Here is a 25,592-nt window from a genome sequence, read left to right as displayed (position 1 = left end):
TAAAGCTTTGCCGTTTTGTGTTTCGGAAGTCTTTCCTATGTCCTTGTTTAATACAGTTAAACATAGTCTATTAAACTCACTATAAGTAAACTTCAGAGAAAAAATGTAAACTTAATGTATGCTTGCCTTCTTGACAGCCCTGCTTACCAAACCACTATGCTGCTTTCAAAGTAAATCCTCACCTGGAGGCTTGGTGGGTGCGTACATATGTTCCTGGTGGTGGATAGTTAGCTGAGAGCCAGTTCTCTCTGCACTAGGCAAGGCAGGGGAATATAAAAAAATATATTATCCTACTGATAACCTAATTGTCCCTTTTGGACGTGTAATCCGGGATCTGGCACCCAAATTACAGTGATTTTTAGTAGAAATTCCCCTAGTGCCACTATAGCTGTAATTAACATTGACACTCCTACGTGGTGCTGTGCAGGCGGCCGAGATGACCTGACTTACAGTGCATCTCCTGAACAGATGTGAAGTTTACACCTTCCCACTCCATGTGATGGCATTCTGGCCTCTGTTTTGTTGCAGGGACCAGAGCATGAAAAAAGCAGGTTTGTGTCTGCATATCTAGTACCGTATATATTCGCATATAAGCTGACCCGCGTATAAGCCAAGGTACCCACTTTTCTCTCAAGAACCAGGAAAAAGTGAGTGACTCGCATATAAGCCCCCTCCACAGTAGCCAGATGTGCCCCCAGTACAAGTAAGCTTCCCTCCCCATAGCCAAATGTGCCCCAAGGATGATATAGCTGTGTCTCAAGGCGCCACTAGAGACACAGAGCTTGCAACACAGGAAGAACACCTGATCATTGCACCACTAACACATTGCTTGCATGCTCTGCTCCACTAGCCAGGGGACACAGGTAGTCTTGAGCAGCGCACTCTGCACATCATGTTGTGGGGGATGGGGGGGCACGGACACAGCAGGGAGCCAGCTGGCAAGAGCAGGATCACTAGTGCAAGATCCTTACACTCCTATGGCAGTAATAAAACCTTCTCTACCATCTGTTCTGCTCCACTGACTTCCATATAAGCAGAGGGGATAACTTTTCAGCACATTTTTTTCTGCTGAAAAATTAGGCTTATACGCGAGTATATACAATAAATGGAACTAAGCCCACCTGCCCTCATGCTGGGCCTTGGAGAGTGGGTATTTTTGTGTTCTCCTTTTTATAGTGGATTTACTTTGGTAAGTAAGGTTGCCTTTTTGTTTTTTATTTTTACAATTAAAATCTTGTGACATTAACCTCCCTGGCGTTCTATTAAAATCGCCAGGGAGGCTGCGGGAGGGTTTTTTTTAAATAAAAAAAAAACTATTTAATGCAGCCAACTGAAAGTTGGCTGCATGAAAGCCCACTAGAGGGCGCTTCCGGATGCGCACTTTCGATCGCCTCCGGCGATCAAAAGTAACAAGGAAGGCCGCAATGAGCGGCCTTCCTTGTTTCGCTTTCCTCGTCGCCATGGCGACGAGCGGAGTGACGTCATGGACGTCAGCCGACGTCCTGTCGTCTGCCGCCTCCGATCCAGCCCTTAGCGCTGGCCGGAACTGTTTGTTCCGGCTGCGCTGGGCTGGGCCGCTGGGGGGACCCTCTTTCGCCGCTGCACGCGGCGGCTCGCCGCGCTGCGGCGGCGATCAGGTAGCACACGCGGCTGGCAAAGTGCCGGCTGCGTGTGCTGCTTTTTATTTGAAAGAAATCGGCCCAGCGGGGCCTGAGAAATCCTCCTGCGCAGGTTACCCCGAGCTGAGCTCGGGATAACCGGCAAGGAGGTTAAAAAAAAACAAAAAAAAAAACTGGTTTTGAAGTTTTTTCCGACGTTTACATTTCAATCTGAGACCCATTCAAACTGAAGATAGTGATCTGCAATTTGAGTCGTATAAGGCAACTAGAATGCAGTGGCAGTAAATGAACCATAAATCTCTTTGCTACCCTCCTGGATACACGGGTTGCTAAGATAAGTTTGAATTGCATTTGTGTTGCATTTTCCAAATTCTGCTCTGTTGCATTTGGAAAACCACACAAACTATAGTTGCATACGAACGCAATGCTTTAACTTACTGCAACAAACACAAGCCCTAATATGCAGTGAAATATTCTTCATGTTGCATTTTGGGGCAATAATTTCCTTTTCATTATTGTATCAACTGATGGTGAAGGCCTCACATAGTGTTGTGCAAGCGCCAAAAAGCCCTTCGTTTTTCTTTTTTTTTTTATAGCCCTCTTAATTATAGCACTCCAAATGTAATGTAATCAATTATATTTCTATTGCTGGTAGAGATTTTTTTCTGATGTTCTAACTATTTTTATCTGTTCTTGCTTCTATCATGCCAGTGAACCCCAAGCCATGTGCTATATTGAAACCTCAAATCTTGATGGCGAAACTAATCTCAAGATCCGTCAGGTAAGGAAAGGTTTGTTGGGTGTCACTAAAAAAAAATTCAGTTGAAGTTAGAACATTTCTGTGTTTGTAAGCTGTTTAGTAAATGAATTACAGTTATTTTACATGGTAGGTACATGTTTAGATAATCTGTGATAAATGGGTCTATTTAACACTGCCTGCCAGTTAAAGTGGACCCAAATTAAAAATACAACATTTCAGAAATAAAATCTATTTTCTAAATTATAATAATAAATAGCAGCCTTTTTTCAGCTGCATGATGACAAATATAAAATATTTTACATTTATTGGAGGAAACCCTACCTTCCTTTCATATTGCCGGGACAGAATCCGGCAAACTGGTGTTGTAGATAGTGTCCAGCAAAGGAGGAATTGCTAATGGCTGCCCCCAGTATAACCCTAGTAATGAAAAGAGAAGGGTGAAAAGCATGCACCGAAATGCTCATAGGCTTGAAGGAGTGTTTATTTATTTTTGTATGTGTCAGAGTGGTGCAACTAAATATTTTGAATAAAAAAAAAATGTTTTGTTTGGGTCCGCTTTAAAGCAGGAATTGTATGTAGTGTAGTGATTGGTGAAAAATTCCACAAATATCAGGCAGAAATAGAAGTAACAGGAGCTGCTAATTGAAGGGAACCCAAGGTGAATGGGAATATGGAGGCTGACCTGTTTGTTTCCTTTTAAATAATGCACATTGCTTGGCTGTCCTGCCGATCCTCTGCCTCAAAGGAAACCTGAAATAATAATAATAATAAAAAAGTTTCTTCTGCCAGCACCTGCAGCCGCCCTGTGCCTGTACCGTCACTGATCGATCCTCCGGACCCCCGCTGAGAATGTAACTTAGCCGCAGTGATTTCAGGTTTCCATTAAGCCATAGACCTTGAACAAGCATGCAGATCAGATGTCTATGACAAATCTGACAAGCTGCATGCTTGTTTCAGGCGTTTGATTTAGACACTACTGACCAGAAAGAGCAGCAGGACTGCCTGGCAACTGGTATTGTTTAAAAGGAAATACATATAGACCTCTTCCAGAGGTCTCACACCTCAGGTTCCTTTTAAGTAACGGTCAATGCTAATAATTTTGAGATGCAAATATTATGCACATTTTTCACAACATGTATGTAACCTGGGTTGGACCGTAATCCTCAGTTTACTGCATTTGATTGATCAAGCTGCATACATTTGCATCAACTTGATATTGTTAGCATCTCATTGACCATATCCAGTGATTAGCTTTCACTTCACTAATAGCTTGATTTGTATTGGTGGTCAATGTTCCTTCTCTAATACCATGCTTAATTGGCATTGGACTTCCTTTTGCCTGTGGGCCTCATCATAGCTGCTGTGGTGGCAGGTACGCTCATGTCCTTAAAGAGGCACTATGGCGAAAAATAATAGTTTAAAATCTGTGCAAACAAAGACAAATAAGAACGATTTCTCCAAAGTAAAAGGACTTTATGTAATAAATGAAAAAAAGCGCAAACATGCAGTGTCTCAAAGATAATACAAAAACTTTGATACAAAACACACAACTTGACATAAAAAAACTGTGTAACTTGAATAAAAAGGCTTATTCAAATTGTTTGGCAGAAAAAAGGACCATATTAGTAAAATTTGCATAATGGTTGAATTGGCAACAACACTCAGGCCCGCCATCAGGGGGGGACATCCGTGACTCCCGTCACGGGCCCGGGGCCTGCAGGGGGGCCCCATCCCCGCCGCGGCGCTGCGGGTGCCGCCCGGCCGCCACTCAACCCCTCCGGCCGCTGCTCCCTCCCTCCATCCCTCTAGCCGCCGCCTCCCCCGCGTCAGACCTCGATCAGGCGGCGACAATAGTGCGGGCGCTAGGACCCAGCGCCCGCACTGATATGCGGAAGTGACATCACTTCCGCATATAGAGCGGGTGCGTCCGGTGCCCGCTCTTACTGGTCGGGTCGCCGCTGATCTTGAGGTCTGACGCTGTGCTGCTGGCTGCAAGGTAGGGGAAGCGGCGGCGGGGGGGGTTGCTCCCTGTCACTCACTCACTTGCTAAAGGGGCTCCCTGTCACTCACTCACTTGCTAAAGGGGCTCCCTGTCACTCACTCACTAGCTAAAGGGGCTCCCTGTCACTCACTCACTTGCTAAAGGGGCTCCCTGTCACTCACTCACTTGCTAAAGGGGCTCCCTGTCACTCACTCACTTGCTAAAGGGGCTCCCTGTCACTCACTCACTAGCTAAAGGGGCTCCCTGTCACTCACTCACTAGCTAAAGGTGCTCCCTGTCACTCACTCACTTGCTAAAGGGGCTCCCTGTCACTCACTCACTAGCTAAAGGGGCTCCCTGTCACTCACTCACTAGCTAAAGGGGCTCCCTGGCACTCACTCACTTGCTAAAGGGGCTCCCTGTCACTCACTCACTTGCTAAAGGGGCTCCCTGTCACTCACTAGCTAAAGGGGCTCCCTGTCACTCACTCACTAGCTAAAGGGGCTCCCTGTCACTCACTCACTAGCTAAAGGGGCTCCCTGTCACTCACTCACTAGCTAAAGGGGCTCCCTGTCTCTCACTCACTTGCTAAAGGGGCTCCCTGTCACTCACTCACTTGCTAAAGGGCCTCCCTGTCACTCACTCACTTGCTAAAGGGGCTCCCTGTCACTCACTCACTTGCTGAAGGGGCTCCCTGTCACTCACTCACTTGCTAAAGGGGCTCCCTGTCACTCACTCACTAGCTAAAGGGGCTCCCTGTCACTCACTCACTAGCTAAAGGGGCTCCCTGTCACTCACTCACTTGCTAAAGGGCCTCCCTGTCACTCACTCACTTGCTAAAGGGGCTCCCTGTCACTCACTCACTTGCTAAAGGGGCTCCCTGTCACTCACTCACTTGCTAAAGGGGCTCCCTGTCACTCACTCACTTGCTAAAGGGCCTCCCTGTCACTCACTCACTTGCTAAAGGGGCTCCCTGTCACTCACTCACTTGCTGAAGGGGCTCCCTGTCACTCACTCACTAGCTAAAGGGGCTCCCTGTCACTCACTCACTAGCTAAAGGGGCTCCCTGTCACTCACTCACTTGCTAAAGGGGCTCCCTGTCACTCACTCACTTGCTAAAGGGGCTGCCTGTCACTCACTCACTTGCTAAAGGGGCTGCCTGTCACTCACTTGCTAAAGGGGCTCCCTGTCACTCACTCACTTGCTAAAGGGGCTCCCTGTCACTCACTCACTTGCTAAAGGGGCTCCCTGTCACTCACTCACTTGCTAAAGGGGCTCCCTGTCACTCACTCACTCACTTGCTAAAGGGGCTCCCTGTCACTCACTCACTTGCTAAAGGGGCTCCCTGTCACTCACTCACTTGCTAAAGGGGCTCCCTGTCACTCACTCACTTGCTAAAGGGGCTCCCTGTCACTCACTCACTTGCTAAAGGGGCTCCCTGTCACTCACTTGCTAAAGGGCCTCCCTGTCACTCACTCACTTGCTAAAGGGCCTCCCTGTCACTCACTCACTTGCTAAAGGGCCTCCCTGTCACTCACTCACTTGCTAAAGGGCCTCCCTGGCACTCACTCACTACCTAAAGGGGCTCCCTGGCACTCACTCACTACCTAAAGGGGCTCCCTGGCACTCACTCACTACCTAAAGGGGCTCCCTGGCACTCACTCACTACCTAAAGGGGCTCCCTGGCACTCACTCACTACCTAAAGGGGCTCCCTGGCACTCACTCACTACCTAAAGGGGCTCCCTGGCACTCACTCACTACCTAAAGGGGCTCCCTGGCACTCACTCACTACCTAAAGGGGCTCCCTGGCACTCACTCACTACCTAAAGGGGCTCCCTGGCACTCACTCACTACCTAAAGGGGCTCCCTGGCACTCACTCACTACCTAAAGGGGCTCCCTGGCACTCACTCACTACCTAAAGGGGCTCCCTGGCACTCACTCACTACCTAAAGGGGCTCCCTGGCACTCACTCACTACCTAAAAGGGCTCCCTGTCACTCACTGCCTAAAGGGCTCCATGTCACTCACTACCTAACCTGGGGGTCCCTGTCAGAATCCAGGTGAGAGGTGTCTACCATAAGGGGTCATTCTGCCTATTTATGTGAAATGCTGTCTATTTATGTGCCTCATGACTGCTGAATTTGTCTTGTTGGGGGCCTAATGATTGCATTTTTACTTGTTGGGGGCCTCATGATTTGTTGAGAGCCTCAAGATTACTGAATTTGTCTTGTTGGGGGCCTCATGATTTGTTGGGGGCCTCATGATTGCTGAATTTGTCTTGTTGGGGGCCTCATGATTGCTGAATTTGTCTTGTTGGGGGCCTCATGATTGCTGAATTTGTCTTGTTGGGGGCCTCATGATTGCTGAATTTGTCTTGTTGGGGGTCACATGATTGCTAACTGCGAGACTATGGGAATAGCTGAATCATTACCATATGAGACAATAGCATTAAACCTACTTTTTTTTAGCTTTTTTAAACAGAAAAGAAAACTGGGAGGTTCTAAAAAAATGATGGAGCACTTCCTCCTTCCGGCTTGAAGGAGGAAGTGCTCGATATCGAGGCTTGCAACGCGTCCATTCGGACACTTGCACCTCGTTGAAACGCTGGGCGGAAAGTGGCATTCTGGGTAATTAACCCCGCCGCATCTAGCCGCTCAGCTGTGGCAATTGGAGCTAACTTGAATCACGAGTATCCACCGTGGTTATTCGTGATTAATTTGTGGACAGCAAGCCTCCAACTAGCTCTGCCAACATGTAATGGCTACGCGCATTTCTCAGTTTGGGGGGGGGGGGCGCCGGACTGATGATTTGTGAGGGGCCCCAAAATTTCTGATGGCGACCCTGACAACACTAGTCAGTTTCGGGCTGAATATGCCCTTCATCAGGCCAAATAAGCGAATTTACAATCTCTGCGAGGCGTCAGCCAGCGTGAGGAGCTAAGAGAGCAAAGCACAAGGAAAGGCACCTGAGCCTAGAAAGTACACAATGTGCAAATCCACTGGCACTACATAGAGGAGGCAGCTAGGTGTGGAGCCTTTTTATTCAAGTTACACAGATTTTTTTTTTATGTCAAGTTGTGTGTTTTGTATCAATAAAGTTTGTGTATTATCTTTGAGACACTGCATTTTTGTGCATTTTTTTGATATATTACATTAAGTCCAGTACTTATTGCAACATAGATTATAGATAGATAGATAGATAGATCGGGTATAGTGGAACACCCGCTACATGGACTGTACTTTTTTGCGTTTTAAAGGACAGTACCCACAATATATATTTTCAAAGTAAAATAAGCCATACATTACTTTTTCCCTATGTTGCAGTCACTTACAGTAGGTAGTAGAAATCTGACAGAAGCTACAGGTTTTGGACTAGTCCATCTCTTCATAGGAGATTCTCAGCAAGGCTTTTATTCTTCATAAAGAGATTCCCTAAAAAGGCTTTAAACAAGGATGCTGGCCAGTTTCCCTGCTCGCTACAGTTTTTTGGGCAGTTGGACAGAGCAACTGCCATTCACTAAGTGCTTTTGAAAATAAATAAATCCCTGATAATTACCCCATGAAGAGATGGACTAGTCCAAAACCTGTTGCTTCTGTCAGATTTCTACTACTTACTGTAAGTGACAGCAGCATAAGAGAAAAGTAATTTATGGTTCATTTTATTCTGGAAAAAAACGTACTTATTTGTATATGTTTGTACATATTTTTTTTTTTAATTTTAATTTTTCGCCATAGTGCCTCTTTAACTTGAGGGACAGAGTGATGCAACTAACCAAATTGTGTGCACTTGCCCTGTTGTGTGTTTGAAGAACTAGAGAAGCAAATATGATGACACTCTTACATGGACAGCTGAGTGTGTGCTCAGTGTGCAGTCTAGCCTATGATTTGCCAGCCACTGAGCACCTTCTTGCTGCAATTTGTCTAGCCAACTGGCGACACTTGTAGTTCCATTATATGCCTCATGCCATGTCTTAGCTGCGCTGCATGAGGAGGACGCCTCCCAAATGTCCATACCGAGCACTATACAGTGCCTGGCAGATGCATCGGAGCAGTTGGCAAGTGGTGGATTCGCCCCATCAGCTGCCTGTGTGAATTGGGCCTTAGGGTGACAGCACAAGACACGGCTCACATATAAACAATGCAGCAGCAGCATCCACCACAACCTCTCTCACAAGTTCACAAGAAGTACAAAGTGATAGTCAGAATGTGCTCTGCGCTGTATGAGTCCATAGACCTTGCTAGTTAACCACTTCCCGACCGCCCACTACACAGGGGCGGCGGGGAAGTGGAGCCCTGCAGGACGGCCTCACCCACAGAGGCGGCGGTCCATTTAAGGGCATGGGCGGAGCGATCGCGTCATCCGTGACGCGATCCTCCGCCGGCGCCTGTCACCGCTCGCTCGCCGCAACATCCCGCCGGCTATACGGAAGCGCCGGCGGGATGTTAACCCCGCGATCGCCGCATACAAAGTGTATAATACACTTTGTAATGTTTACAAAGTGTATTATACAGGCTGCCTCCTGCCCTGGTGGTCCCAGTGTCCGAGGGACCACCAGGGCAGGCTGCAGCCACCCTAGTCTGCACCCAAACACACTGATTTCTCCCCCCCCTGCCCCAGATCGCCCACAGCACCCATCAGACCCCCCCCTGCCCACCCCCCAGACCCCTGTTTGCACCCAATCACCCCCCTAATCACCCATCAATCACTCCCTGTCACTATCTGTCAACGCTATTTTTTTTTTTATCCCCCCCCCTGCTCCCTGCCCCCTCCTGATCACCCCCCACCCCTCAGATTCTCCCCAGACCCCCCCCCCCCAGACCACCCCCCCCTGTTTACTGTATGCATCTATCCCCCTGATCACCTGTCAATCACCTGTCAATCACCTGTCAATCACCCGTCAATCACCCATCAATCACCCGTCAATCACCCCCTGTCACTGCCACCCATCAATCAGCCCCTAACCTGCCCCTTGCGGGCAATCTGATCACCCCCCCACACCAATAGATCGCCCACAGATCCGACATCAGATCACCTCCCAAATCCATTGTTTACATCTATTCTCTCCTCTAAACACCCACTAATTACCCATCAATCACCCATCAATCACCCCCTATCACCACTTGTCACTTTTACCTATCAGATCAGACCCTAATCTGCCCCTTGCGGGCACCCAATCACCCGCCCACACGCTCAGATTGCCCTCTGACCCCCCCTTATCAATTCACCAGTGCATTAATTACATCTGTTCTTCCCTGTAATAACCCACTGATCACCTGTCAATCACCTGCCAATCACCTATCACCCATCAATCACCCCCTGTCACCCCCTGTCACTGCCACCCATCAATCAGCCCCTAACCTGCCCCTTGCGGGCAATCTGATCACCCACCCACACCATTAGATCGCCCGCAAACCCGCCGTCAGATTACCTCCCAAATGTATCGTTTACATCTGTTATCTTCTCTAAACACCCACTAATTACCCATCAATCACCCCCTGTCACTGTTACCTATCAGATCAGACCCTAATCTGCCCCTTGCGGGCACCCAATCACCCGCCCACACGCTCAGATTGCCCTCAGACCCCCCCCCCCCCTTATCAATTCGCCAGTGCATTAATTACATCTGTCCTTCCCTGTAATAACCCACTGATCACCTGTCAATCACCTGCCAATCACCTATCACCCATCAATCACCCCCTGTCACTGCCACCCAACAATCAGCCCCTAACCTGCCCCTTGCGGGCAATCTGATCACCCACCCACACCAATAGATCGCCCGCAGATCCGACATCAGATCACCACCCAAGCGCAGTGTTTCCATCTATTCTCTCCTCTAAACACCCACTAATTACCCATCAATCACCCATCAATCACTCCCTATCACCACCTGTCACTGTTACCTATCAGATCAGACCCTAATCTGCCCCTTGCGGGCACCCAATCGACCGCCTACACGCTCAGATTGCCCTCAGACCCCCCCTTATCAATTCGCCAGTGCAATATTTACATCTGTTCTCCCCTGTAATAACCCACTGATTACCTGTCAATCACCTATCAATCACCCATCAATCACCCCCTGTCACTGCCACCCATCAATCACCCCCTGTCACTGCCACCCATCAATCACCCGCTGTCACTGCCACCCATCAATCAGCCCCTAACCTGCCCCTTGCGGGCAAACTGATCACCCACCCACACCAATAGATCGCCCGCAGATCCGACATCAGATCACCACCCAAGCGCAGTGTTTCCATCTATTCTCTACCCTAAACACCCACTAATTACCCATCAATCACCCCCTGTCACTGCTACCTATCAGATTAGACCCCTATCTGCCCCTAGGGCACTCAATCACCCGCCCACACCCTCAGAATGCCCTCAGACCCCAGCCCTGATCACCTCGCCAGTGCATTGCTTGCATCCATTCCCCCCTCTAATCACACCTTGAGACACCCATCAATCACCTCCTGTCACCCCCTAGCACACCTACCCATCAGATCAGGCCCCAATTTGCCCCGTGTGGGCTCCTGATCACTCGGCCAAACCCTCAGACCCCCTTCCGATCACCTCCCCAGTGCATGGATTGCATCTATTTTCCCCTCTAACCACCCCCTGAGACACCCATCAATCACCTCCTGTCACCCCCCTAGCACTCCTATCCATCAGATCAGGCCCAATACAACCTGTCATCTAAAAGGCCACCCTGCTTATGACCGGTTCCACAAAATTCGCCCCCTCATAGACCACCTGTCATCAAAATTTGCAGATGCTTATACCCCTGAACAGTCATTTTGAGACATTTGGTTTCCAGACTACTCACGGTTTTGGGCCTGTAAAATGCCAGGGCGGTATAGGAACCCCACAAGTGACCCCATTTTAGAAAAAAAAGACACCCCAAGGTATTATGTTAGGTGTATGACGAGTTCATAGAAGATTTAATTTTTTGTCAAAAGTTAGCGGAAATTAATTTTAATTGTTTTTTTTTCACAAAGTGTCATTTTTCACTAACTTGTGACAAAAAATAAAATCTTCTATGAACTCGCCATACACCTAACGGAATACCTTGGGGTGTCTTCTTTCTAAAATGGGGTCACTTGTGGGGTTCCTATACTGCCCTGGCATTTTAGGGGCCCTAAACCGCGAGGAGTAGTCTAGAAAACAAATGCTTCAAAATGACCTGTGAATAGGACGTTGGGCCCCTTAGCGCACCTAGGCTGCAAAAAAGTGTCACACATGTGGTACCGCCGTACTCAGGAAAAGTAGTATAATGTGTTTTGGGGTGTATTTTTACACATACCCATGCTGGGTGGGAGAAATTTCTATGTAAATGGACAATTGTGTGTAAAAAAATCAAACAATTGTCATTTACAGAGATATTTCTCCCACTTAGCATGGGTATGTGTAAAAATACACCCCAAAACGCATTATACTACTTCTCCTGAGTACAGCGGTACCACATGTGTGGCACTTTTTTACACCCTAAGTACGCTAAGGGGCCCAAAGTCCAATGAGTACCTTTAGGATTTCACAGGTCATTTTGCGACATTTGGTTTCAAGACTACTCCTCACGGTTTAGGGCCCCTAAAATGCCAGGGCAGTATAGGAACCCCACAAATGACCCCATTCTAGAAAGAAGACACCCAAAGGTATTCCGTACGGAGTATGGTGAGTTCATAGAAGATTTTATTTTTTGTCACAAGTTAGCGGAAAATGACACTTTGTGAAAAAAAACTATTAAAATCAATTTCCGCTAACTTGTGACAAAAAAATAAAAACTTCTATGAACTCACCATACTCCTAACGGAATACCTTGGGGTGTCTTCTTTCTAAAATGGGGTCATTAGTGGGGTTCCTATACTGCCCTGGCATTTTAGGGCCCCTAAACCGTGAGGAGTAGTCTTGAAACAAAAATGACCTGTGAAATCCTAAAGGTACTCATTGGACTTTGGGCCCCTTAGTGCAGTTAGGGTGCAAAAAAGTGCCACACATGTGGTATCGCCATACTCGGGAGAAGTAGTACAATGTGTTTTGGGGTGTATTTTTACACATACCCATGCTGGGTGGGAGAAATACCTCTGTAAATGACAATCTTTTGATTTTTTTACACACAATTGTCCATTTACAGAGGTATTTCTCCCACCCAGCATGGGTATGTGTAAAAATACACCCCAAAACACATTGTACTACTTCTCCCGAGTATGGCGATACCACATGTGTGGCACTTTTTTGCACCCTAACTGCGCTAAAGGGCCCAAAGTCCAATGAGTACCTTTAGGATTTCACAGGTCATTTTGAGAAATTTCGTTTCAAGACTACTCCTCACGGTTTAGGGCCCCTAAAATGCCAGGGCAGTATAGGAACCCCACAAATGACCCCATTTTAGAAAGAAGACACCCCAAGGTATTCCGTTAGGAGTATGGTGAGTTCATAGAAGATTTTATTTTTTGTCAAAAGTTAGCGGAAATTGATTTTAATTGTGTTTTTTCACAAAGTGTCATTTTCCGCTAACTTGTGACAAAAAATAAAATCTTCTATGAACTCGCCATACTACTAACGGAATACCTTGGGGTGTCTTCTTTCTAAAATGGGGTCATTTGTGGGGTTCCTATACTGCCCTGGCATTTTAGGGGCCCTAAACCGTGAGGAGTAGTCTTGAAACGAAATTTCTCAAAATGACCTGTGAAATCCTAAAGGTACTCATTGGACTTTGGGCCCTTTAGCGCAGTTAGGGTGCAAAAAAGTGCCACACATGTGGTACCGCTGTACTCAGGAGAAGTAGTATAATGTGTTTTGTGGTGTATTTTTACACATACCCATGCTGAGTGGGAGAAATATCTCTGTAAATGGACAATTGTGTGTAAAAAAAATTAACAAATTGTCATTTACAGAGATATTTCTCCCACCCAGCATGGGTATGTGTAAAAATACACCCCAAAACACATTATACTACTTCTCCTGAGTACGGCAATACCACATGTGTGGCACTTTTTTGCAGCCTAACTGCGCTAAGGGGTCCAAAGTCCAATGAGCACCTTTAGGCTTTACAGGGGTGCTTACAATTTAGCACCCCCCAAAATGTCAGGACAGTAAACACACCCCACAAATGATCCCATTTTGGAAAGTAGACCCTTCAAGGTATTCAGAGAGGGGCATGGTGAGTCCGTGGCAGATTTCATTTTTTTTTGTCGCAAGTTAGAAGAAATGGAAACTTTTTTTTTTTTTTTTTTTTCTCACAAAGTGTCATTTTCCGCTTACTTGTGACAAAAAATAATATCTTCTATGAACTCACTATGCCTCTCAGTGAATACTTTGGGATGTCTTCTTTCCAAAATGGGGTCATTTGGGGGGTATTTATACTATCCTGGAATTCTAGCCCCTCATGAAACATGACAGGGGGTCAGAAAAGTCAGAGATGCTTGAAAATGGGAAAATTCACTTTTTGCACCATAGTTTGTAAACGCTATAACTTTTACCCAAACCAATAAATATACACTGAATGGGGTTTTTTTTATCAAAAACATGTTTGTCCACATTTTTCGCGCTGCATGTATACAGAAATTTTACTTTATTTGAAAAATGTCAGCACAGAAAGTTAAAAAAATCATTTTTTTGCCAAAATTCATGTCTTTTTTGATGAATATAATAAAAAGTAAAAATCGCAGGAGCAATCAAATAGCATCAAAAGAAAGCTTTATTAGTGACAAGAAAAGGAGCCAAAATTCATTTAGGTGGTAGGTTGTATGAGCGAGCAATAAACCGTGAAAGCTGCAGTGGTCTGAATGGAAAAAAAGTGGCCGGTCCTTAAGGGGTAGAAAGCCCTAGAGGTTCGTATACACGTCCGATAAAGATCGTTCGTTACGAACGATTCGTGACGTTTACACGATATTCAAATTAGACTGAAAAGATCGTTCGTAATGAACGATTGTGTACACACGTGAACGATATAAGTATAAAGTACTGAACGACGAACGATAAAAAAATGCGTGCGCAAACGGAAGTGACGTTATGACAGGCAATAAGAACATGCGTTATCGGACGATCTTTGTACACACTGCAACGATTGAACGATTATCTTTCGAAAAAATCCGCCGGGTTGGATCGGTCCGATTGAACGATAACGATCGTTATCGTTCACAAAAACGATCGTTCACACTTTTTGAACGCACGATTATCGTTCCGATTGTCGTTATCGTTCGTTTTTGAACGATCGTTATCGTACGTGTGTACTCAGCTTTGGTCCTCAAGTGGTTAAGGTGACCCTGTTGGCAGCTGCACAGACTTGTCCATTAGTAAGGGAACATTTACCTGGAATTGTCCTTGTGAATGAAATGCTTGACATTTTCGTAATGTTCCTGTTTTCAGGGTCTGCCGCTGACCGCAGATATGAAGGACATGGACACGCTGATGAGCCTGTCTGGCAGAATAGAATGTGAAAGCCCCAACAGACATCTGTATGATTTCAATGGAAACATCAGACTGGACGGACACGGGTTCGTAAATATTTGCCAACAAGTTACCACTTAATCCTAATAATTTGGGTTTTTGTTTACATTTTAGCATGATGCTAGAATGCTGTCAGGATTTTATTGGTGTCTGCGTCATCTTTGTATGTATCACTCCATTTCCTGCCCAAGCGGTCACTAGAAAGGAAACTGGGAAATCTCTTCAGCAGAAATCTATATTGTGATGTAGAATTTGGCAGCTGATGTAACCTGTCAGGTAAAGTAGGTGTCACACGTGCCTCTAAATCCTTGGCTGATAAGGCAAAGAAAGATCATCCTGGCCAAAGATTATCATGTGCTTTAGGATTAATAATAAATCTTTATCTTTACCAGATAAGGAAATTATCAGACAAAAGATTATGCAGCCACAGACAATTAGTGGCTGGATAGTATACTTTGCCTCTGTTACGGGTTGGAATCTCGGTTCTTCCTGTTCAGTAAGCCAGCACCTATTCAGTGAGGAGGCTTTGGGCTGGACTCCCTAATGCTGTTACTGCCTATAGAGCATACCCTAGTGGCTGCAGCTCTCACACTTTGAGTCCGCCAGGAGAAAAGAGCGATATAAATGGTCTGTGCCTAGTCTTGACTTACCTATTCTCCTGGATCCGCTGAATGCAATTGTGTGCATACTGTGTAGCTCTATGGGCTAAGGGAAAAAAAAAACATGCCTGGTAACTCTTCTTGTCACTAGGAAATCAGTAGTTCTACCTCCTCACAGGAACAGGAACTGCAGTGTTCCCCGTGTGTCAGCACCCCCATAGTAAATTATTTCTGAATTCTAGCTTTCTCATTTCTTCTGCGGTCCTGGCAATGCGCTATGAGAAATGATTTGTAGATTGTCCATGTCCCTCTTATGTGATGTGACTGCTATGTCTCCTTATATGGTGTGACTGCCATGTTTCCCTTATGTAGTGTGACTGCCATGTCTCCTTATGTGATGTGACTGCCATGTCTCCTTATATGGTGTGACTGCCATGTCTCCCTATGTGGTGTGACTGCCATGTCTCCCTATGTGGTGTGACTGCCATGTCTCCTTATGTGGTGTGACTGGCATGTCTCCCTTATGTGGTGTGACTGGCATGTCTCCCTTATGTGGTGTGACTGGCATGCCCCCCTTATGTGGTGTGACTGGCATGCCCCCCTTATGTGGTGTGACTGGCATGCCCCCCTTATGTGGTGTGACTGGCATGCCCCCCTTATGTGGTGTGACTGGCATGCCCCCCTTATGTGGTGTGACTGGCATGCCCCCCTTATGTGGTGTGACTGCCATGCCCCCTTATGTGGTGTGACTGGCATGTCTCCCTTATGTGGTGTGACTGGCATGCCCCCCTTATGTGGTGTGACTGGCATGCCCCCCTTATGTGGTGTGACTGGCATGCCCCCCTTATGTGGTGTGACTGGCATGCCCCCCTTATGTGGTGTGACTGGCATGCCCCCCTTATGTGGTGTGACTGGCATGCCCCCCTTATGTGGTGTGACTGGCATGCCCCCCTTATGTGGTGTGACTGCCATGCCCCCCCTTATGTGGTGTGACTGGCATGCCCCCCTTATGTGGTGTGACTGGCATGCCCCCCTTATGTGGTGTGACTGGCATGCCCCCCTTATGTGGTGTGACTGGCATGCCCCCCTTATGTGATGTGACTGGCATGCCCCCCTTATGTGATGTGACTGGCATGCCCCCCTTATGTGGTGTGACTGGCATGCCCCCCTTATGTGGTGTGACTGGCATGCCCCCCTTATGTGGTGTGACTGGCATGCCCCCCTTATGTGGTGTGACTGGCATGCCCCCCTTATGTGGTGTGACTGGCATGCCCCCCTTATGTGGTGTGACTGGCATGCCCCCCTTATGTGGTGTGACTGGCATGCCCCCCTTATGTGGTGTGACTGGCATGCCCCCCTTATGTGGTGTGACTGGCATGCCCCCCTTATGTGGTGTGACTGGCATGCCCCCCTTATGTGGTGTGACTGGCATGCCCCCCTTATGTGGTGTGACTGGCATGCCCCCCTTATGTGGTGTGACTGGCATGCCCCCCTTATGTGGTGTGACTGGCATGCCCCCCTTATGTGGTGTGACTGCCATGCCCCCTTATGTGGTGTGACTGCCATGCCCCCTTATGTGGTGTGACTGCCATGTCCCCCTTATGTGGTGTGACTGGCATGCCCCCCTTATGTGATGTGACTGGCATGCCCCCCTTATGTGATGTGACTGGCATACCCTCTTATGTGGTGCGACTGCCATGTTCCCCATTTTGTAACCAGTTTGGCCCTTGTGTTCCCCTTATAGGAGGTGTGATTTCTCCTCTTGATTCCATCTCTGCTTTGTTCTACATAGCTTAATACCACCATTTTAATCTATCCAGTGTTTTACTGGAACATGAAAAGGACTGATTGGTTTCTAAATCTTAAATTTTAATGCTTATTATATGTCACAGGTTAATAGTATTTTATTCTTCAGTGATGTCATGTTTCCTTCGCATTGGTTTATGGAGAATTCATGCCTGGCTCAGCGTATAGCTGGTGCTTAGTCAGAGATGCAGAGCAATTGTGTATGAATGCCGTGGGCAGCAGATCTGCATCAGCTCCAGATTTCATTCATCAGCAATGTGTGTTTGACAAGTACACCCTAAATCAAACGTTATACGTGTTCTTAAAAGCCCTATTTTTTGTCTGTGTATGGAATCAGAAGATGCTGACGCAGTGTTCTCTGAGAAGGGTGCTGCATCGGTAATATCTGGCAGTCAGTGACATAATCTTCTCCTGCACTATGCTATCATTTAGGATTGAGTTTCACGCTTGTGATAAAACAAATGAAGCTGAGTGTTTTGTAAAGGTCAGTGTGCTGAGAACATGGAGAAGAACTATTAGGTTTCATCAAATCCTCATGCAGCACAATACAGACAGCTCTACAGATCCGTTTAATGCAGCATTTTCCAGTAAATCAAACTTTAGACATGCTTCACCTGTATCAGACATATTGGACATTGGAGACATGCTGAATTTCCTCACTTTTGCTTTTGTTAAATCTTACTGGTGCATGCCTGGGGTGACAGCTTCTCCATGAAGGTTTATATGTCTGCCGTGACAGTGTTACCTACTATTTAACTGTACTGTCTTGTACATTTTCTACCAAGTTTTAGGCTGCAGCAAATTGTCTATTTGGACCCTGATCAGTTATGTTGACTGATTCTCTTCTTGGTTTTGTTTTCAGTTTAGAATGTTATTTTTAAAATGCTTTAAAATGCAAACTTTCATTTCTCCCCTCTGGCCAGATCGCTTTAAAAAAGTCCCTGCAAGCAGCCTGTCTCACCTCACCTCATTCCAGCAATCAGCCTGCAGCCCGGGCTGAGTGCGAAGCAATGAACGGAGGCTCCGGCTCCAGGATGATCGCTGGAAGGAGGGGAGGTGAGACAGGCTGCTTGCAGCTTCTTCTTCTCTTTTTTTTTTTTTTTTCTGTGTGTGATCTTGCTATGGAGGAGGGCTGTCTGAGGGGTAGCGCACATCTGGCTATCCACCATGGGGGATTAACACATGTTGAAAGGGGAGGATTTAATTATTCACTGGAGGACATCTAGATACGGGGGGAGGGGATCTTATAATGGGGGCACTTCTAGATCCCCAGGGAGAGGGGGGGGGGGGGTAACCTAATACTGGGGGCACATCCTGGCTATAATGGGGGGGTAATCAGGAAGGTATAGTTGGCTATATTGGGGAACCCTAATCCTGGGGGCACATCTGGCTATAATGAGTGCTAATCATGGGGGCACATCTGTCTATACTGGGGGGTGACAAATACAGGGGACACCACATCTGGCTATGCTGGGGGGCTGATATTGGGGACACATTTGGCTATACAGGGGGTGGAACTTATACTGGGGGGACACATCTGGCTATCTATACTGGGGGAACATAAAACTTGTGGCATGTTTATCTACTGTAGCACTTCTTCTTTAACTGGAATTAGTAAAAACTGACAGGGAATGCAATTTTTTTTCAGTTTTTCCCCTCATTCCCATTAAAATGTGTAGAAAACAAACATTTTTCTTGGGACAAAATACCAGACAATGAAAGTCTAGTTTGTCTTAAAAAAAATGATGTATAGATCATTCAGGTTTCGTGAGTAGGGATAAAGTTATGGCTGATTAATAGGGACCTAGATAAAATGTTAGAATTGCTCTGGTCAATAAGGGGAGAACAAGGTATGGATGCAAAGTGGTTGGTGTTATTATTATTGTTGTTATTAATTTATAAAGCACCAACATATTCTGTGGCACTGTACATAGATAGAAACGAACATGGGGTACATAATACAGACATGGTTTACAGTAATATACAAATTGCAGAATTGGAGACAAAATACAGAATCGATACAAAACACAGAATTGGTAATGACTGACAAGTAACATGATGAATAAAATGTATAATGAATTCCAAGACACAAAAGTGGGAGAGAGCCCTGGACTTGTGAGCATACAATCTAAAAAAAAAATAGGGGAAAACAAGAGGTGGGGTTGTATACAGTACCTAGAGGCGGTACCTAGACATACCTAGAGGTGGTATGTTTTAGGATATCTAGTAGGAGTGCAACTTGGCCTTAGGACAAAGGATGAGCGTATGCTTGTCGGAAAAACTGAGTTTTGAGACAGCGTTTTAAAGGTAATAAAGGTGGGAGAGTGACGCATGTGTTGTGGGAGGGCATTCCAGAGTAGGGGTGAAGGATGTGTGAAATCTTGTATACGTAAAGTGTGAGAAGGTCATTCTAGAGGAGGACAATAGAAGGTCATATGCAGATCTAAAATAAATAAATTAGTCAGATGATTGTAGTACCCACTTCATAGTCCTGCAAGGGCTGTGGAGTCTGAGTCAAGGTGTCTGAGTCAGAGCAATATTGGGTACCTGGAGTTGTTGGCTTCATAAACTGAGGATTATTGTACTGACTCCACAGCCCTGAGTTGGGACTAAGCCATTGCTTATGTCTCAGCATTTCACTTTATAGGTAGTTCAGTTTTTCCTTTGAATTTAGTATTTTGTTGTGAATATTTGTAGTGTTTTGAAACAAGGTGGGTAATGTACTACACAGCTGTGTTCGTATCTGGCACCAGAGAAAAAAAGGCCCCATTTGCAGCCCTTTAAGTATAAAACTGAGCACCTTCTCTGTGACTGGTTATTTTTGTCACAAAGCAAAGATTTCTGCTGTTCATGTCTTTCAACCTTCTAGCTCTACTTCTTTCATGCCATTTATGCCAGGACTGTGAAGATTGTAAGCCACTTTTACAACTATATACATTGTATCCTTCTTCTTGATCTCCAGTTCATTCTGTGCATTCTAAAGGAAAAAAGTCTGAGGGCCCTGGCCTGACAAAGAACCTTGGTTGTGTGACTGCCAGCCACATCCTATTTCTGGAACAGTGCATCTCTGCTTGTTATGTGTATTTTCTCCACAGGAAATTGCCTTGAAAGCAGTCAGAGAATGAGTACATTCCGTGTGTGGTTTCGTATGCCTAGTGCACACATATTCACTTCCTGTCTGATCAGATGGTTGAACTGTCGGAGTATCAGGTGTGAATTTTAATCTAGACTGATTGGAAAGAGCAAATACTTTGCTCTTTGGTTGTTGAGTGATCAGATATGCTGGTAAATATCTGTTGACCTACAGAATGGAATAACAAGACGTTGCTTGGAAACTAAGCTTGGGGCAGACAAGCCATCAGAAGGTTCATACAGCCATACGATTGTATGAGGGTATGACCTTGTCTTAAGGGGCCCATACACTCAGCCGATTTTCTGACCGATCGATCCCGATCGATCGGTTGATCGTTTGCAAATCGGTTGGCCAATCGACCGATCGATGGCCGATTTCGATGGATTTCCATCGAACTGGCAGGGTGGAAAATTTAGGTCGATCTGATGAGCTTGCTTATCAGTTTGCATTGGAAATCTGATGGAAATCTGATGGCAAAAAAAAATGCCATCAGATCGAATTTCAATAGATTTCAAACTGAAATCTATTGGAATTCTATCCTGGTAAAAAATGTTCTAAAAACGCATCAGATAGATCATCAGATGCATTTCTTATCTGCTGCCAATCTGACGAGTGTATGGGCACCTTTAATGTGCTGAGCTTTACAGCATGTATTTTGTCACTAAGCTATGCCACAAGAGACCTGCACAATGACGGTTGCCTGCAGGGATCCTGGAGTCAATTCCTTGAGTGACAGTTCAGGGGTGAGGGCTGTACAAAAGCATCACTAGCCTACAGGCTGTCAATGCATTTTGTTGCTATGGGGGAGGAGAGACTGTGCAGCACACAACGTAGGGGTAAAAAGGAGAACATTAGCCTTAGCCAATACGATCATAGATTCTAGATTCTCGTTAGAAATGGCACCGGCTCTGATTTCTGAAAACCATCCAGCGTGTGTGCAAGGCTTAGTTACTGCTACCTCTCACAGCTACCAAGATGCTAATCAGCTGCTGCTGGTCATTGCCAAAAACCATGAATCCCTAGAGCAGCAGCACCTAGTGTAGGTGTTCAAAGTCTGAGCATTGTTTCCCATTCACCCAGACACCACACTTCAGGCCCATTCAGCAGGGTCAGGGGGTGGTCACCCATGGCAGTGTTTTCCAACCCTGTCCTCAGGGCTCACCAACAGTATATTTTCTGCAGGAAACCACAAACATGCACAGGTGAGGTACTTAGTGTCTCAGCAGAGCTCAGCAGAGATACCTCTGTGGATTTATACAAAACATGCACTGTTGGTGGGCCTCGAGGACAGGGTTGGGGAACAGTGATTCTGGTGCACCCAGGTGCAGTAAGTGAACCCTCCCTGGCCCTGTCCAATGGTGCAGTGCTGAATGATGCTGAAGTGCCATGTTCTGATGAATTTGGACCAATGTTCTGAATTCAAACACCAACACTATTACCAACTATTCATGTTATCTAATGCATTTGCTAAGATCAGTAGCCGCTACTCCGCCTTTCATGTGTAAGGCTGCGTTCACACTGACATACACAGATGGCCAGGCGATCAGAATGCAGTGCGCACGATCGCACTGCCATCTGTGCTTTCATGTATTGCTTAACTGATCCCATTCACTGTAGTGAGTGGTTCAGCGGTGATTGTAGTGAATGGGTCAGTGCTACGTTTTGCCAAAAAAATGTGTGCAGCAGTGGGATTGCACATCGCACTGTAATGTGAACATCAGTGCAGCCTATGCACTTCTGATGTTCGCGCGTGTTCGTCTCTATACGCATTGCCGAAATATGGACTGCACCGCGTCTGGGACCGAGGCCTTAGGGTTTTTACTCTGGATAAATGGAAGTACAGCCAGTCTGCATACTTGGTCTAGGTGATGGAATCAGGAACGTTTATATCACTATTAAATTGTATAGTAGGGGGATTGGTGCTTTGCTCCCCTTGCTTCTTGCTACCTTACTCTGGACACCATGGCCATTCCCACGCATTTTGGTTGCCCGGGCAAAGCGCTATGTGCTTCCCCCATTCTTCAGAATAGGAAGATTGTACAGATTCATTAGCACATATAGCACCTGCCATATCATTGTTATGCTAATCAGCAGTGCCCATTTATGTGATATATTTATTATCCATTCCTTTTAGTGGAAATAGCAGTAATGTATAAAGGCTAGTACATAACATGCGATTTTCACATCCGATCCAACTTCCGAATAAGAAATTTGGTCTTTATTGATAACTTGCTTTTGATTTGATGTTAGTACCGATTGTTTTTTGGATAATTTCCAAATCATGATCAAGAAACCAGTCATTGACCTGTGTGTATGTGCAAGTGATTTTACCAATCCAGTAATTGTAAGTGGGTCGAGCCTGCCTCAAATGTTCCAGCCAACCCACTCCTAATGTCCTTATATGTGGGAGGGACACTGTAGATCAAGTATTCAAAATAGAAATCCCGTACACTACACTACATTCACACCGATCAAAGGAGGATCAATACATTGATCGGAATTCTCGGTTGAGCATAATCTCCATGGAAACGAATCGTGTAGAATTCCATAGGGTGTGCACTGCTTTGCTGCATAAGCTTATAGCTCAGTAGTTGGGGAGTTGGCAACAAGCGATTGTCATACCAAGGTGTTCTCTTGGCTCACCTTCTGTCCCTTTTTGGATGAAAATTTTAGAAGCTTGAAGAAAGGACTAAAATAAAATCATTGAAATAAGTGAAAAGCTTTAGGTAAATATAGACCTGTTTGTTGTTGTTGATGAATATACAGTATGTTACTGAAAACAGTGCCAGAGCTAATTCTACCACTGGCGAGATTCTGCAGCTATGTGCCGGTTTCCGACTCAGTGCCACGCTCTCGTGTGCCAGGAGGTATTGTTTTCACATGCGGTATTAGTGAGCAAACAGAATGGGTACCAATTGTAGCTGCCTGAATCCGGCAGGTTTTAAAGAGAACATGTCACAGTTTGCAGAGTGTGACATGCAGAAAATTCCCCACTCAGAGGCACAGTTACTAATAGTATTTCACCCTCATGCTTTACATTGCAGGCAGAAGTCCTTATGGCTACCGTGCAGATTTTCCCCTGTTCCCAACTGAAATGCTAAGACAACGTTATTCCTGCTGCTAGCGAGACTATTGCCTGTGATGTAAAGGCATGCAGGCCATTCCCCTCTAGTGATCATGTCAGTAAGGGGGATACTGCCTGTGACCTATAGCCTTTTGTGGATATAAGAAGTACATCTGTAAATGTGTAAATATGTTAGATATAATACAATATTGATTTGCCATGCTGCAGAGGCCTGAACAGGCTATTGTGTACAACCACTTCCCCTTTACAAGCATCTAGTACAATGTGTGTGTGTGTGTGTGTGTGTGTGTGTGTGTGTGTGTGTGTGTGTGTGTGTGTGTGTGTGTGTGTGTGTGTGTGTGTGTCTCATAAATGGTCTCCTAAATAACACGGAGGGGGGAGGGGTCATATTAGATGCCATACTATTCATCTGTTCACCTGTTGACTTCACAACGTAAGCTTCTTTTTAGTTAGTGGCTTCTGTAATACTAAAGTACTGGAGGTGTAGAAGGTCAGTTTCAGCCCTCCACAGTCGTACTCTGACCCTGTTTGACCAGGGTCGGAGCGTGCTGTTCCTACTTGATATCACTGGCTGACCTAAGCCTCCCCACCCATATTATGACCCGGCTTGGCCACCTGACCTCATTGCCATGAGCACCTGAGGCTCCCAGGCCATGTGCTGACCCAACATGACTGCACTTGCCACTTTCTGACCAAAGATATTCCCACAGCTGATCTCCCAACCACCAGCAGGAGTGGACAGCATAGCGTCCGCTCTGATGGTCTCTGTGGTTGGGTTTGGAGTCTGGGGCAGATGTGATTCCACCATAGGCTAAATGAGGAATGCATCTGCTTGTCTGGAAATATAGCACAACACACAAACGTGTTTTCCATTTCTTCCTGATGTGGTAAAATGGACAAAAATCAGTTTTCCACTGTAGTAAGTGTTCTGAGCATCCTGTGTGTATCCTGTGTGTGAGAGCTCCTTGTGTATCTGTGATTTTTGCATCAGGTCTTATCAGTGGTCAGATATTAGCGGGATCAGCTATACAGAGAGCAATGATCAGACCTGATGTAAATATGTGACAGCTGGCAGACAGTGGTGGGAGGTTTGCAGTGAAGCAGCTGGTAGCATAGCAGATTGTGGGTAAAGCACTGATTGTTTTCGGGCTGCTCCTGAAGTAATTTCATCATAATTAAGACGGTCAGGAGGTCTTCGATCTCTCCTGAGGAAGAAGGGGATATCAAAATCAACAGTACATAGGGCTTGCATGTTAGATCGGGGGGGGGGGGGGGCTTTGGGGTTCTATATGGATGACTTTTTGTGTAAGTACACTTATTTCAGGCCAGGTCCTGTTTATAAAGAAGCAGCAAGGTCTCATTTTTAAAGCTAAAATTGCCACCGTCTTCTTTGTAAAGCTACGATGGGGCTCGTTGCTAATCTCTGCAAGAATAGCCTCACCCACTAATAGGCAACAAAGCTATACTAGTGTGTGTGGAGCCACAGAGGCTGTTCTCCATAATGTAGTGGGTCCTGGATGTGCTATCCTCTATGGTGCCTGCCTGACATATCCAAGCCCTGCATGTCTGCCAATCAGAGCTTCCATAGAGTGACACTTAGATGCAAGGCTGTGGAGTCGGTACAAAAAACTTCCGACTCCTCAGTTTCTGAAACCACGACTCCGACTCCAACTCCGGGTACCCAAAATTGCCCAGACTCCTCGACTCCGACGCCTTAGTCTAATACTTAACAGGGCTGTGGATTTTGTACAATAATCATTCGAATCCGACTCCGACTCCTCAGTTTCTGAAACCACGACTCTGACTCCGGGTGCCCAAAATTGCTCCTACTCCGACTCCTCGACTCCGACTCCACAGCCCTGCTTAAGCTGGCCACTAACGGTCCAATTTCTATCGAAAAATCGTTCGAGCGATCAGAAATTCTGATCGGATTGGTTGTAAATAATCTCCATTGGTGGACACAATCGATTATGAACGAGTGAAAAAAATGTCGCCCGAATGAATTTTCATCGAACGAAAATTTTGATTTTCTTGGTGGTCATGATAGATAGGAAGCAAAGATTGTTTAGTTGATGGTGTAGTGAACGATTTTTCGTCCGATCAGAATTTCTGATCGCTCGAACGATTTTTCGCTAGAAATTGGACCGTTAGTGGCCAGCTTTAGA

The 25,592-nt window shown here is 46.0% G+C and overlaps 1 protein-coding gene across 7 annotated transcripts in view; it reads left to right on the top strand.

Moving 5' to 3' along the window:
- Positions 1 to 25,592, top strand: part of ATP8A1 (ATPase phospholipid transporting 8A1) — a 354,609-nt gene that overhangs the window by 155,283 nt on the left and 173,734 nt on the right. For 6 of the 7 annotated variants that reach the window (XM_068278517.1, XM_068278515.1, XM_068278516.1 and 3 more), the window contains 2 exons: positions 2,331 to 2,400; positions 14,724 to 14,851. In XM_068278517.1, the coding sequence (XP_068134618.1) occupies positions 2,331 to 2,400; positions 14,724 to 14,851 (198 nt within the window). Of the gene's footprint in view, positions 1 to 2,330; positions 2,401 to 7,883; positions 7,977 to 14,723; positions 14,852 to 25,592 lie in introns of those variants that run through there. The other variant, XM_068278520.1, reaches the window with a different exon arrangement.

The sequence above is a fragment of the Hyperolius riggenbachi genome, chromosome 1, assembly GCF_040937935.1.
Source record: "Hyperolius riggenbachi isolate aHypRig1 chromosome 1, aHypRig1.pri, whole genome shotgun sequence".
In the NCBI taxonomy this organism is placed as follows: domain Eukaryota; kingdom Metazoa; phylum Chordata; class Amphibia; order Anura; family Hyperoliidae; genus Hyperolius; species Hyperolius riggenbachi.
The sequence above is the reverse complement of the archived record's forward strand: the minus strand, read 5'-3'. Positions and strand labels throughout refer to the sequence as shown.